Genomic DNA, 15,963 nt, shown 5'->3' with positions numbered 1-15,963 from the left:
AAAAAATATTATTTTGTGTACATTTCCTCAAATTATAGGTCATGCTGCTATCACACCATAGCTTTGCCAGCTGGTGTTAGCTTCTGGCCAACTGAAGCAGGGGAGAAGCATTTCTTGGATAAAATCTGTGTCCTATATGCTGTGACAGTGCAGCAGAAATGGAGAAGGCAAACATGGGGTTAAAATGCAATGCAAACCAAGGGAAGATTTAGACAGAGTATAGTTTAGGTGGGTAATTATGAGATAGGATTGGAGGACTAAGAGCACAGGTGCTTGATTAGCCTGCATTCTCACTGCAAAGTCAGTGGGTTGCCAGCCTGGGCTGAACCAAAACCTAGGCTCAAGCCAATACCATCAGCTATGCCTTCCAGCTCTGGTTTAAAGCGCCCTCAAGCCTGGGTTAGAGGTTTTTGTGTGTGGACAGAAAGGGGGTTAGGGGCAACACCAGGGCTACATATTGATGCCGAGACTGAACAGCCCAAAAACTGGAGCAGTCATGGCAGGAGCATTCTTGTGGATGGGCCCTACTGCATGCTCTCTGGGGCCAAGGAAAAATAGTCTCGGGCACCAAGAAGCTTTGCATTCTAGAAACAATGGAGCAATATGTTAACTGGGCCAAGACCCCGTCAGGAGAGAGGGAGGACCAGGTTTGGGAGTCTGCCAGACACACAGGACAATTGAGGCTGCCCAGGAGAATGAGTTGGTTCTGTTGCCCTTTCCCATATAGGATCCTAGTCATCCAGAGCAGTTTCTTTGTCCAAGTCTTTCTGACTATCTCCGATGACTGATAAATGTAACTGGTTCACATTCAGCTTCTTTATGTGTTTGCATTATGATACAATCTTTAATTACATGATCATATACTATTTATTCCACAGGACCCTTGCCTCATTCAAGGTAGAGGATGGATTTGAAAACAGGCAAAATGAAAGTTGTACAGGCAACTATAAGTCTGGCTTTTCCTACCTTTTGAGTGCTTGCTTTTGCAGCCTAAATGATGTGTAGCTTTTTTGTATATGATTGTATATAGTAAGGTGTTCCATACTGAGGTATTTTGTAGCACTGGACTGCAGTATAATATAAATATCATAAAAACACACTCAAAAGTTACCATGAGAAGAGCAACTTTATGCAGATGGCTGCAATTTTTTCTACTGTTTATGATTATGATTTGGAACAATGTCAAAAGCATTCCAGGGCCTGACCTTAACTATATTTTTACTTATGTGGTGTGAACTGGGGCTACTAAGTCAGAGGCACATACAAGCAGATCTCCCACGGTTGATGAGTGGGTTGCACAAAAAGCAAGTATCATTGCAACTTTAGTTAAAATTACTTCACATTCAGCCTCACTAAGTGGAAAATTAAACAGGGTCATTTTAGGACTACTGCTAATTCTACCCTTTATTTATTTGATCCAAAGTCATACATATGGAATACCTGATCTAAGTGCACCACTGCAGTAATTATGTATGCTAAATGAGACATGTATTTTTCCATCAGCAACTACATGCTTTAGTTGACAATCTTACTTTGAAAGTAACAGAGTTGACATATAACTGCCACAAATGGGGAAATTTCATATTTGTCATAAAGCTGCTGTTTCATTTTTCTTAGGACAGCTCTATATTCTGATGCACAGCTTCCCCCCTTACTCTTTATGAATGGCAAATCCTCTCACCTATGGAGTATGGTGGAGGTCCAGTACTATTGCTGGGGGTTCCAAAACTAAGCACTGCCCCTCATATCAGGCTTCTAGAAATTCTGCCTCTGGCAGCAGGGTTGGTGGCTCATTTTTTCCTGACTACTTTGTTTTATAATTTTAATTCTTATTCATTTTTGTGCAGTAGTGACTTCATTTCACTTTTAGCTCTGCTCTCTCTCTCCTCAGCTGAGAAATTACCACAGTATTGGGGCTTTAATCCTTTGGGTGACCCTCTTTAATTGGCTTCCTCTTTCCTCAGTCCAATGACAGAGAAGCCCTGTAAGCATTGAGCCAAGTCCAAGTTGTGATATATTTATAAGGCAGCTATTCAGGAGCTTCAAAAGGCAAGCTGTGCTCTGCCTCTGTCAGAGCAGAGTCAGACTGGCCTGGCATGCCAGGTCTTATACCTGTGTGAAGCCGTAATTCAGCCAGAGGTTGTCACAACCAGGATGTGAGCAGTTTAACCAAGTGGTGGGGGTCAGGCTGGGTGCAATACCAGGAGGTCAGAGTCTGAGATGGGCCAGAGGGCAAACTGAGAATCAGGTGTCAGGAGGCAGCCAGGGTCAGATTACCAGGAGATCAGCAGCAGAAAGTAGGAGCAGGTATCACAGGAAACACTCCAAATCAGGGAGACCCCAGCTGCATAGACAACTTCCTGTTCCTGTACTTGGGTTACATAGAGGCTGGGGACCAATCAGGAGTTGCACTAATCAAATCCCAGCACTACAGTCCTCTTCTAGCATTCAACTGCTATTCTAGTAGCTGTTAGAAGGTCACTGGGTGGGAGGTTAGGTCTGCCTAGCTCTTAAGGTTATTGGGGACCAGGATTCAAGACCAGTGGCCCCTGACAGAGGCAGGATTTGTTCAAAAGCAAGGATTCCCCACAGCCAGTTCAGTCCTTTTTAATGTATTTATTCTTTTAACAAAAGGACGGAGTAGGAAAGTCTGGAGCATGTCACCATTAATTCCTTCTCCTTATGAGCCAGTTAATCTGGTCTTCCCTATGTTCAGCATCTCCACCTTCCACAAAGTGGGCAGTTTTCTTCTTCATTCCACCACAAGGAGAAGATAACTTGAAGGGCCATAGAAAGTTGTTCACCACTTTGAAGTTCTTGTCAACAGTATAGGTCTCATGGTCGAGGTCTGCCATGCGGCTGATGCCATAGTTCCCAAGACAGCATTGAATCAGAGAACTATCAGTCAGAGCACTGCACTGCAAACAAGGCTCTGGTCCCCAGACAGAAGCAAATTAATAAGTTGCTTATTTGTAACTTCAATGCAAGTGGTATAAAAATCAGGGTTTAAATTCTTCCTTTTGTCCTCCCAGTGTGAGAGAATGTTTGCTGCAGGTTTTCTCAAAACAGGGCTCTTTTTTCTAAACAGAGTTCTTTCATAGTGCTCTGTATGAGGTGCACAACCCCTCTCCCACCCTGAAGCAGGTCTGGGCATGCAGGGAAGGGCTGTTGTTCAAGACTGCTATTTCCATAAAGCCCTGTCTGTCTCTGGTAGCAGTGTAATGGCTTCTGACCTGTCTGGTTTGCAGACCGTGGGCCCCCACTCTGCCTGAGAAAAGTACTGTTTCAAAGGCAGGAAGGGGATCCCCTTTGCCCTCTCCACAGGCTCTTAAACTTAAAGCACAAGGAATGCAACAGATGCAGATAAGGACTCCATTTCTCACACAAATTACTCCTGACAGATTTAGAATTCCTATGGCCTGCATTTTTGTGTGCCCCCTGCACAGAAAAACACACAAAAAATCTGCCAGGGGACACACGCCTCTTCGCTGGCAGCCCAGACAGTGCGGCTGTTCCAGTGTGCCTGGAGCAGCCTCATAGATGGGGGAGGGGGCTAGGTGTGTGTGCATGCATGATTGATCACCGTTGGGGGTGGGGGAGCAGGGCTGGGCATATGCACGTGCCAACTATCAAGGGAGAGAGTGACTCTGTCCATCTCTCTTCCGACTGCAGCTCACTGGTGTGGAAGGGTAGGGCTCTTTATTATGCATGAAGCAGGCTAGAAGCAGAAATGTGGCAGCCTGCCTGAGTTAATTGATCTCATTCTCTGGCACAAATGTAGCAGCCTGACTGTGTAGTAATAACGTTAAAGTTGCTGTTGATGGTTAATTGATCTCATTCTCTGAGGCAGAAATGTAGGAGCCTGCCTATGTAGTAACATATTAACATTGTTAATATTCCTATTGTTAGTTTGTTGGATCATATTAAGAAGTTCTGTATTAAAATCACAAATTAGTTTGATTCCCCATAGTTTAAATTCCAGGGTATTACTAATTAAGAGGTCTCTTGGTTTTTGGTCTCTTGTTTTTACTGTTTCTCTCCCTCTCCGTGTGAAACTTGCAAGCTGCTAATTGCGTTAGTACATCCTAAGACAGAGTCTGTTCTCAAAGCAATACTTTGTAACAACAACTACTCACAGAGACAGACTCAAAGCAACACTTTGTAACAACAGAAACAGCACACAGAGACTCTCTGCCCTTTTGTTGTATTAATCTCGCTTTGTTAACAATTGTGATTAAAATAGAGATAGAGGATGTATGTAATGGATGCTTGGTGTGGATAATAAATGAATGATCAGGGAAGTGTCAGCCTAAGAATCCGTTGTCTATCGGCCGAAGAAGGCGTCAAGTGGAAACAACCAGAGGACCCCCGGATGGCAGACTGGAATCCATCTAACAGCCTCAAGAATGGGAGACCCGAAGAACAAGATAACATCTGGCAGCACGGAGCCGTCAGGAATGTGCCATCTGCTGATTGATTCAGCAACAGCATGATGAAGCAATTCCCATAGACTGGCATAGGAATAAATTCCTATAAAAATGGACTCTAGAAACTGAGAACTTTGGGGTCTGATTCTGCAAATCAACTTCCAGGAGCATCAGATGTGCATCTGACAAGGCCCTTCTCCCTCCTTGTGTCCAGGCCACCTGGCCAGTGCCTTGGCACGAGCAACTCTAAGGCTGGTAACTACGATAACAACCTTGCAGAACCTCTGTGTGTGTGTGAATGAATTTTGTGTACCTACAATTCCCATGCAACTTCAGCTGGATAATTTTTTTTTCCTACTTCCTCACTTGAACTGTGTTCTCAGCATCAGAACAGCTGCTAAACAGCTGCTGCATTTGAATACAGAAAGCACATCCACATTAGGAAAAACTCAAAGCATTAGCTAACATGGTAACATTAGAATTTTACCAAAACTGTAGCATGGACAAAGCAGTGTGTAGTTTTCACATGTTAGCCGGTTGAGGTAAACAGGTAGGGTGAGCTTAGAGTTTACCTTGACCACCTGACATGTGAAAACTACAAACTGTCTTGCCCATGCTACAATTTTACCACATGTTAGTTTCCATGTGTTAGCTAGCAAATAGTAAAAAACAACAACTTTTTTCTTAGTGAAGACAAGACCACAAGAGGCCTTCATTTCAGTTTTCAGACTAACAGCCGTGTTAGTCTGTATTCGCAAAAAGAAAAGGAGTACTTGTGGCACCTTAGAGACTAACCAATTTATTTGAGCATGAGCTTTCGTGAACTACAGCTCACTTCATCGGATGCATACTGTGGAAACTGCAGAAGACATTATATACACAGAGACCATGAAACAATACCTCCTCCCACCCCACTCTCCTGCTGGTAATAGCTTATCTAAAGTGATCATCAAGTTGGGCCATTTCCAGCACAAATCCAGGTTTTCTCACCCTCCGCCCCCCCCCCCCCCCCCCCACAAACTCACTCTCCTGCTGGTAACAGCCCATCCAAAGTGACCACTCTCTTCACAATGTGTATGATAATCAAGGTGGGCCATTTCCTGCACAAATCCAGGTTCTCTCACCCCCTCACCCCCCTCCAAAAACCACACACAGTTTCAGTTACATTTCACTTCATTTCAGTTACATTTGTATTTAATGGAAAATTGTATGAATACTTGCTTTAGCAGAAATTTTCCCATCCCCAAAGGGACTTCTTTAAAATGTAAGGGGAAAAAAATCAAAACAGTATCCTGAAATTGTTGACCATCCTTCTGTTTCAACAGTTTAATTTTTAGTAGAGAGTTTTCTATTGACCTTAAAAATAGATATAAATGCAAATCGGCTTTTCCTTCCGCCTCCATTTTTTCTTTTCAATCTGTCCTGCAGCTTGGATGTATATGACTCATTTCAGACAAGCAATGAAAATTTCAGTAAAAGATTTGGAACATGAACATATCACAGCAAGTTTGATGTCCTCTTTCCAGAATCCAATTCATTTGCTGTTTTATTTTTTTTTCTTTTCTTCTCTCTTCTGAAAGACACACTGCTTTTGTATATTCTGTGTCTCTCTTTTCCTTTCACTTCAATATTCCTTCCCAATGCAGAGTTTGTTTTCCTTTTGTCTCTAAAATTCAACTGCTTTCTTCAAGAAGTTGTATTGTGATGAAGTTTTCTTTGTTGTATTAAGAACCGTAACTTTGGTGTTACCTTTTTATAGACCCTTGCTGAGCCAAAGTAGATAAAAGGTGACAGGTCATCTTGACCCATAAACCTGTTATATAGAATTGCTAATAAAAATGAGCAGAAGGCAAAGCGAAAAGAATTATCTGAATTGTGTTTGTTTAGGTTGAAGTGTGGTGGTGGCATGACCTTCAAGGGGCTTTTATAAAGGACACAAGTTGGCATAAAAATAGAGTAGGTATTCTCTGAAATAGAAAAAAAAATGCCTATGTTTGGACCATCATATTTTGTTTTCAATTAATCAGCCTGATGAAACAGCAATGCTTGACCACGCCTCTCCAAAATTTTAGAGGAACACACCACTAACATTTTTTAGGATCCTGAAAATCTTCACCTCACCCTCAGCCAACACGTTTGCTATGAAGTCTGGGGGAATACTCCTATACATCTGGATCACAAATGAAACAGATTCTAGAATGTCAGGCCATCAACTGGATTCTAAGCAACCTCTGGTCTTTAAGATTCCTGCTATGCACTTCTGTGTGTGTAACTACTTCGCCACTATTTTCTTGCTTTCCTATTCTTATTGTTGGTTTCTGTCTGCTTTACTTCAAGCTTGACTAGTTATATTCTGTGATATCATGTGCTAATCATGGCAGTAAATGTGACAGACTAAGATGAAAATTAAGTAGTTGTGCCCCAGTGTGAAGGAGGATTGGTAGCAGCAGTCAAGGGCATTCCTGACAGATGTCATCCTAGACAGGTCAACTGACTTGTGATCCAGAGGCTGAAGTACACCAGCCCGTGCAGACCTGTCTGTGTACTATAACCTGTCTGTGGCATGTGAAACATCTTCACCATGTCAAAATCCATTCAGATGAGCGAACATCTTTTTGTTCTGATAGCTCTAAGCATGGCTCTATTTCCTTGGTCAAAACCACCATGTCAGCTGAATTTAGGTTTTGCTGTGCATTCGAGATAGTGAAATTTAATTCATTTATTACCACAGACTTTTTTTGCAGGGGGGATTTGGGCAAAAAGACAGTTTATTATATAATTTTCTTTTAAAACTGAAAATTAGGATTACACTACTTTGAGAAGCTTCAGAAACACTTACATTTAATGTTAAAAAAATCTTATTGGACCTGATTTTACCCCTTACTCAGATGTGCAAATTGGGAGACACTTTACTGAAGTCAATGGAGAATCAGGTTCATTGTGTTCAGTAATTGCTGCAGTTGGAGGAATGCTAGATAGCCAAAAGGTCACAAGGTCATGTTTTGCCCAACTAGTATGTATATTTGCTAGGTTTCACTCATTTGGAGAGAGAGAGAATCTTCATTCTGGGATTAGTTTTTAAGTAATCTTAAAACTAACTCCATTTAAGGTGAAATATTCACTCCATATTTCCCCAAGCCATTTAAAATCTCATACATAATATTCTGAATTTACTCTTATTCCAACTGACCTAATTTGACAACTGTACAGCATGCCTCTGTTTCAGATGAGCAATCGTGTGACAAAAACTAACTATATTTTTCAGAAGATGTACCAAACAAGAAGTAAATGTTGAAAAGTTGTCTATCTGGATACAGAAATACGCATGATTGGTTATGTTAGCGTCTAGGCCTATACCCTGAGACCTGTGTATGGGAAGTATCCAAAGGTATTTAGAAGGCTGTTCTAGTCATACATTTCCTCTCCTCTGCTCTTCTTCATGTAATCTTTTTTCAGCATCTACTGAATACAGTATAAGCTTTAAGAAAAGGAGTACTTGTGGCACCTTAGAGACTAACAAATTTATTTGAGCATAAGCTTTCGTGAGCTACAGCTCACTTCATCGGATGCATTCAGTGGAAAATACAGTGGGGAGACTTATATACATAGAGAACATGAAAAAATGGGTGTTCATGAACATGAAATGAGAGTGATCAGGTAAGGTGAGCTATTACCAGCAGGAAAGCTGGGGTGGGGGGGAACCTTTTGTAGTGATAATCAATGTGGGCCATTTCCAGCAGTTGACAAGAATGTCTGAGGAACAGTGGGCGGGGGGGGGGGGGGGAATAGTTTTGCTTTGTGTAATGACCCCATCCACTCCCAGTCTTTATTCAAGCCTAAGTTAATTGTGTCCAGTTTGCAAATTAATTCCAATTCAGCAGTCTCTCGTTGGAGACTGTTTTTGAAGTTTTTTTGTTGAAGAATTGCCACTTTTAGGTCTGTAATCACGTGACCAGAGAGATTGAAGTGTTCTCCGACTGATGTTTGAATGTTATAATTCTTGACGTCTGATTTGTGTCCATTTATTCTTTTACGAAGAGACTGTCCAGTTTGGCCAATGTACATGGCAGCGGGGCATTGCTGGCACATGATGGCATACATCACATTGGTAGATGTGCAGGTGAACGAGCTTCTGATAGTGTGGCTGATGTGATTAGGCCCTATGATGGTGTCCCCAGAATAGATATGTGGACACAGTTGGCAATGGACTTTGTTGCAAGGATAGGTTCCTGGGTTAGTGGTTCTGTTGTACCACAAATCATGCAACTGACCAATTTTCCTTCAGCAAATTTACTCAGCCAAATACCCCTTCCCATTTCAGATGATAAGAAGACTGTACCTAAGGAGACCGTGTGGAGAAAAACAAAGCAGAGGCCCTACTATCAGCTAATTATAAAAGATAATGCATCTAAGGCCTGTAGGATTACATAATAAAATCTGTGAGATAGAAGATATGTCAAGTTAACACGATAAAGGTGTAGCAGGGGGGAAAAAAAAGACTAGTGACTGCAAGTGTCCTCAATGGTGTTTTTAAGTTCGTCAGATGTGAATAAGGTCTATGAGTCTCATGGACAGGCTATTCCCCTTCCCTTATCAGGGAGGAGTGAAAACATGACGTCCACCCTTGCAGTGGGCACCAACACAATAAAATGCAGCACTTCTCACTGTGTGCTCCCTTTTGCTTAGAGCCAATCAGCGGGCCATATTCACATGACAATGCCTATGTACAGGCTGGTCTGAATTCACTTTTCCAGTCAGGTTTTGTGACACATCAATGACATGTTACAAAGAGCATCATATCCACCTCACCCCATGGGCCACTTGGTCTGTGACTGTTCAAAGAGGTCAAGCAGGCAGGGCTGCCTCATGATCCCAGGTTACTGATCGCTGAGCATGGTCACCCCTGTCTAGATGGCCACACAATTATTATTGTTTCATTCATCACATAATAGTGCAAACAGAAGGTAGGAACTGGAGCAACTTGGAGCTGACAGCATTGGGGGCGCCAGGGGGAACCAATCCAGGTTAACAGGTTACTGTAAATATCTCTGGAGGGATTGTATTTGCTCTGTGTACACTGCATATGAATGTACATTCTGTGTACATTGAGTGTATAGTGTGCACATTGTGTGCATATCCTGTGAGTGGGAATAGTGTGTACACTGTGTGAACAGTGCATACATTGCGCTTACATTCTAGACTCACAGAAATATAGATCTGTAAGGGACCTCAATAGGTCATCTAGTCCAGTCCCTACACTGACACACAGGACTAAGTATTACCTAGAGAATTCCTGACAAATGTTTGTCCAACCTGTTCTAAAAAAATCTCCAATAATGGAGATTCCACAACCTCCCTAGGTAATGTGTTCCAGTGCTTAAAAATCCTTACAATTAGGACATTTTTCCTAATATTTAACCTAAATCTCCCTTGCTTCAATTTAAAGCTATTACTTTTTATCCTGTCCCCAGTGGGTAAGAACAATTTATCACCCTTCTCTTTATAACAACTTTTTATGTATTTAAAGACTGCTATCATGTCCCCTGTCTGTTTTCTTGTCTCCAGACTAAAAAACCCCCCCAAGTTTTGTCAATCTTTTCCCACAGGTCATGTTTTCTAGAGCTTTAATGATTCTGTTCCTCTCTTCTGGACTTTCTCCAATTTGTCCACATCCTTTCCACAGAGTGGTGCCCAGAACTGCACACAGTATTCGCTGAGGCCTTATCAGTGCTGAGCAAAGTGGAAGAATTACTTCTCGTGTCTTGCTTGCAACAGTCTTGCTAATATATCCCATAGTGATGTTCACTTTTTTTTGCAACAGTGTTACATTGCTGACACGGTTAGTTTGTGATCTACTATAACCCCCGGTCCTTTTCTGCAGTACTCCTTCATTGCACACACACACACACATTGTACAGTGTTACATTTTGGATGTATATGCTGTGTCTGGTGTGCACACTGTATTTGTATTTACTGTATATTTGTATGTGTACAGTGTGTATATGCTGTGTGTAGCGTACAGTCTGTATTGTGTATGTACGCTATGTGTAGTTGAGTGTGTACATGCTGTGTAGTCTATACACTGTTTGTAGTGTGTACATTATGTGTGACAGCATAGTGCGTGTACGGTGTGTGACTCTATGTGACATGAACCCAGTGTGTGTACGCTGTGTGGGACTGTACATTACATGAACATAGTGCGTGTGCTGTGTGCAACTTCACATGTACCCAGCATATGTATGACTAGCACTCCACTACCTAGGAAGAAGGAGGCCTAAGAGCAGGGGTGAAAATAACTTAAGGGACACATGGCAGCCGAGGTTCTGAGCAAGGTGGGGGGTGGAGCCTCGGGCAGAAGGGGCGGGGCTGTGGCTAGACTCCTGTAGCCAGCCCTTCAGCGCGGCCAGGCAGCGATTTAAATGGCCCAGGGCTCCCTGCCATCACCACTTCCCCACAGCTCCAGCAGTGATTTAAAGGGCCTGGGGCTCCGGCTCTTTAAATAGCCACTGGAGCTCCGGGCCACCACCTCTACCCTGGGCTCAGGCAGCGATTTAAAGGGCCCGGGGCTCCAGCTTCTGGCTTACTTTCACCTCTGCCTAAGAGAAGGGCAGCGTAGCATCCTTCATGCTACCTCTTACTCAGAAGTATCTGTTTGAAGGACGGAGTGTAGCAAGATTAGAATACACTTGTTAATTTTACATAAATAAATAATATGTAAATATGTATCTAGAGAAATGTTTGATGACTTCATTATTTTTTTTTTGCAATATGTAATTCATACTTAGGCCCTTCCCTCCCGTTAACCTTAGACCCCTGATAACCTTAATCCAGCCCTGACTCTATGATGCGTTTTTCATGGCCATGAATTTGGTAGGGCCCTCCACATACTGGCGCATGTGACTGTGCGTGACACGCACCCAGTGTGTGCGTGTGGTGTGTGACTGTGCATTAGCATGACACACACCCAGCCCTTGTGTGGGACTGTGCGTGACACGCACCCAGTGTGCACAGGGGCTGGGCGTGTCTGTGCGGAACACGCACGTGCACGGGAGGCTATCCCTGGGGCGCCTGTTCTGAGAGGGTCTCTCCCCAGGCCCCGATTCATGGAGGACGTTGCAGCCGACAGGGATTTCCGCTCAGGCCCCTCGTGGCGCGCTGTTTAACCGCTCAGGCCGGTTACGCGCCGCCGGCCGGGCGGGAATGAGCTCGGAGCACGCGCGTAACCGCCCAGCGGGGAGCGCGAGCCGTTCTCGCGGCTGCGGGTGAGAAGCCACGTGCTGGCAGGTCACCGCCCATCGCACGTGTCTCAGGGGCGCCGAGCGAGGGGCGGCTCTTCCCGCCTAGGGGCAGGAGCCCCTCCCGCCGCCGCCGCCGCCTGGACGCAATCCAGGAAGGGACTCGCGCGCTGATTGGCTCGCGGTGACCCCGTGACTGGAGGGGGAGGCGCCCGCCGCCAGGTCGGAGCGGGCATGGCGGTGGCGCCGGGGGTGACGGAGCGGTACTTCACGCGCTGGTACAAGCCAGGTACCCGCCCCTCCCCCCGCGGGGGTTGTGGAGAGGCCGGGCGGGGGGTCGCGTGGGAACGGGGCCAATCCCTGTAACGGGGGGATGGGCCGGGCCGGGCCTGCCCGAACCCCGCCCGGGGGAGGGGGCTGGTGGCTGGTGGCAGAGCTCGGCCCAGGGTCCGCCTACCTCCCTCCCGTGCAGAGCCCGCCGGGCGCGACCCGCCCCTGTGCGGAGCCCGGCCCTCGCCCGCGGGTGCGCTGCGGCTCCCGGCGGCGCGTCCCGCGGCTGCGGGCGGGTGAGCGGCGGGTCTGGCCGCGGCCGGGCTGTCAGCTCGTACCCACCTTCGCCGCTGTCCTCCCTGCCAAGGGGCTGAGCTCGCGGCTGGCGTGAGAGCCCCGCTCAGGCTGTCGCCTGCCGCCCTGGGTGAGCCAGGCCGCGCCGTGGAGAGCCCCAGAGAGGGGGGGCGGGAAGCGGGTTTTGTGTGATGCGGGGCGGGGCGGGGTGGTGCGTGGCTCTGTGTTGTACAGACTTCCCTGGTCGTGTGAGGGCTGGTCTGTGCAGTTACTTTGAGGGCATCAGTGTGAAACGAATATAGTCGAAGCAGGGTAACTTCCTTGTGTAGATGCAGTTATCTGGGTACAGAGGTGCCTTGTGCCAGTACAGCTTATTCCAGTAAACTGAAGAGAATAAAAGTCAGCATTATAAGGAAGCTTTGTACCAGTCTACCTGAGCCCGCAGTAAGGACTGCATATTTAACTATTTGGGTAAGAAAACACTCCCTGCTGATGTGCTGAGACAGCTGCCTTTCATGCTGACCAATGTTGTCTCCTGGTTTTCTTGGACTCATTTGCTAGTCTGCCTGTAGTATCCGTCTGTTGTCTCTTGTTTTATACTTAGATTGTAAACTCCTTGGGCCTGCAGGGCTGCCTCTTTGTTCTGTGTTGTACATCAGCTAGTGCCGTGAGGTGGTGGTCTGTCACTGGAGCTGCGAGATGCTGTGAGAATACAAGTACAGTAACTCCTCGCTTAATGTTGTAGTTATATTCCTGAAAAATGCAATTTTAAATGAAACTATGTTAAGCGAATCTACTTTCCTCATAAAAATGAATGTAAATGGGGGGAGGTTAGGTTCCAGGGAATTTTTTTTTTTTGCCATATAGTACTATAGTTGGGAGGTGCCCCCACGTTATCCCACACAGGCACAGCCCACAGGCATAGGAGACAATGAGGCAGGCAAGGAGGCTGAAGGTGCTGTAGGCTAGGAGAAGCACAGTGGCAGCTTCCCCTACTCTGCAAGCACCAGAGGCAGGGGGCTCAACCATTGGCTGGCCTGCCCACTCCACCTCATCCCCCAACCCCCCACCCTTAATCTGCCTTCTCCCCCCCCCCCCCCCTTTCCCATTTACTTCTCATGCCATGTCCTAGCTCCTCTCCCCTGCCCGCAGCAATCAGCTGGCTTGCAGTGTTCAGGAGACAGGGGGGAGGAGCAAGGACACAGTGCGCAGGCTCCCCCTGCCTCCTGAATGCTGCATACCAGCTGATTTCCGCAGGCAGGAGGCAGGGGAGGGAGGCGGGAGGCACGCCACATCCTTGCTCCTCCCCCCTCCATCCTGAACACCACAAGCCAGTAGCGTAGCTGGGGGGGAGCGGGGCAGCGGCGCTCCCCCATTGAGCACAGGTGGTGCCTTGTCAATGTCTTGGCGCCTTTTAAATTTTCACCTGTTGAGGGAACAGGAGGAGCGATCCAAAAAAAAAAGAGGTGCCACCCGCTGCGGCGCTTTTACTCACTCAGCGGCGCTCTGGGTCTTCGGCGGGACCTTCGGTGCGGCCGAAGACACCCGGAGTGAGTGAGGGCCCGCCGCCTGAGCGCCACCAGGTGAGTAAAAGCGACACAGTGGGTGGCCTCTTTTTTTTTTTTTTTTTTTTTTTTGGATCGCTCCCCCTGTTCTTTCCCCCTATTCTTTCCACCTGGCTATGTGGCGGCTGCTGCAAGCCAGCTGATTGCCGTGGGCAGGAGGTGGGGGGAAGGAGGGAGAAGGTGCTGATCCATGCAGTCTGCAGGCGGGTGGGAAGCGCTGTGGGGGCGGGCGTAGAGGAGCTGATAGGAGGGCTGTCAGCGGTGGACAAAGCAGGCAGCCAGAGGACGTTTTTGTGAAGCATTGCACAACTTTAAATGAAGCACATTCTGTAATTGAGCAGGAATGTAAGATAGAAACAATGTTAAGCGAGAGGACGTTAAGTGGGGAGTTACTGTAGTACTCCTGAGGAAATTCTGCACCAAAAATTAAAAATTCTGTGCACAATATTTTAAAATTCTGCAAGTTTTATTTGTCAATAAATAAATGCAGAGGCTCTGGCATGGCAGTGGGGATCACAGGCCACTGGCTTGCTGAAGGTGCAAGATCACCCAACTGCCCCCCACCCCTGGGACATAGACTCGGTGTGAGGCTGCACCCGATCCTGACATAGCACAAGGCCTGGATCTGCCCAAGAAATGCCCTGGGGCCCTGCCCCTCTGCTCCAGGCACACCAGGTGTGGGGCAGGCAGGCTCAACCAGGCAGGATCCAAGTGTGGGGGGAATCTAGGTGTGGGGTGAGAGTGTTCTGTGTGGGACAATCTGGGTGCAGGCAGCTCAGTGGGGGGTATAGGTGTGGATGCACAGAGGCTCGGGGTGGGGAGAGGGATGTTCCAGGTGCAGGGGCAATGGGACTCTGCAAAGGCTTCCAGGTGAAGCTGGTTGGGGCTCAGCGGTGGGGTCTGGTTGCTGGGAGAATGGGGCTTGGTGGGGCAGGGGTCTGGGTACAACTAGTTGGGGGTCAGTGGTGTGGGGGCTCAAGGTGGTGCAGGGGAAGGGACATCAGAGTTGGGGTTTGAGTGCAAGGAGCTCAGTAGGGGCGGTCTGGGTGCAGGGATGGGGGTTTGGAGGCAGGGGGTCTGGGTGCAGAGGGCTCCAGATGCAGGGGTTGAGGTTCAATGGGGTGGGGTTTGGGTATGGAGGGCTAGGGGGGTTCTGGATGTACCTGCTGAGGCGTGGCAGGGGTATCTGGGTATGGGAGGTCCAGATGCAAGGGAGTTGGGTGGATTGGGGAGCAGCTCCCTGTACGGTGACTCCTCACCCCGCAGTTGAGGAGTGGTGGGGGCAGGAAGCAGGGAAGGATGCTGAGCTTCTTGCATCTGGGGGAGGTTTCTGGGGGTGGGTCTGCCACAGCTTTTACAAAGGAGGAAAATATGACTCCTGTTCTACAGATGGGAGAACTGAGGCACAGAGATTGCTCTTCATCACTGAAGTGTGTAGGAACCTTCTTCATGAACTATAAATCCATCTTCGTATGCAGAAATATATTTCAGTGTATTGGTTCTTGCATATTTCTAGCTTAGTGTAGTGATTGGTTTTGGTTCTTTTTTACAGATGTTAAGGGTAATCTATGTGAGGACCACTGTATATTGCAGCATTCTAATAGGTAAGTAAACTCTGGTTAAATTCTTAGGATATTTGTTTTGCACTACCAGTTTGAAAACACATCTTTAATAGAGAGCTAATGTTTTCAACACTGAAAGGATGATATTTGGGTTTTCTATATTTCAGAGTAAGCACCACCATTCTTTGATAGCTTCTTTATTAACACTTTAGTTACCCTAAGTACATAGCTAAGTAAATTAGACACAATATTTAGGTTTTAATATTAGAAAACCTAATATGAATGAGTATTTTTGAAATTTTTTCAACAAGCCTTTTTATTAAAACATTTCCATTTGATGGTTTAAATTTGGAATATGTATTTTGCTAGTGTATGATAACATAAAACAAATTCATCAGTCTAGTGAAATGCAAATTACTAGATTAGTTAATTTTAATTTCTGATGGTTGTAATATGTAAATGTAAAGTATCTTGTCTTATTTAAAAAAAGTCCAAAATATTTCAGTATCAGAAGATATTATGATGGTTTTTATATTTGGTCACAATATACCTACTCTGACTCTAGTTGACAGCATTTGGGCCAAAAACGTTTAAGGAATTATTTTGTAAT

The 15,963-nt window shown here is 46.1% G+C and overlaps 1 protein-coding gene across 6 annotated transcripts in view; it reads left to right on the top strand.

Moving 5' to 3' along the window:
- The first annotated feature begins 11,710 nt into the window (after nucleotides 1-11,710).
- Nucleotides 11,711-15,963, top strand: part of ABITRAM (actin binding transcription modulator) — a 33,649-nt gene continuing 29,396 nt past the window's right edge. For 2 of the 6 annotated variants that reach the window (XM_074945106.1, XM_074945105.1), the window contains exons 1-2: nucleotides 11,717-11,951; nucleotides 15,344-15,395. In XM_074945106.1, coding sequence (XP_074801207.1) covers nucleotides 11,897-11,951; nucleotides 15,344-15,395 — 107 coding nt within the window. In that variant the 5' untranslated portion in view covers nucleotides 11,717-11,896. Of the gene's footprint in view, nucleotides 11,952-12,223; nucleotides 12,357-12,830; nucleotides 12,943-15,343; nucleotides 15,396-15,963 lie in introns of those variants that run through there. The other 4 variants (XM_074945108.1, XM_074945110.1, XM_074945107.1 and 1 more) reach the window with 4 other exon arrangements.

The sequence above is a fragment of the Natator depressus genome, chromosome 2 (assembly GCF_965152275.1).
Source record: "Natator depressus isolate rNatDep1 chromosome 2, rNatDep2.hap1, whole genome shotgun sequence".
Lineage (NCBI taxonomy): Eukaryota > Metazoa > Chordata > Testudines > Cheloniidae > Natator > Natator depressus.
The sequence above is the reverse complement of the archived record's forward strand: the minus strand, read 5'-3'. Positions and strand labels throughout refer to the sequence as shown.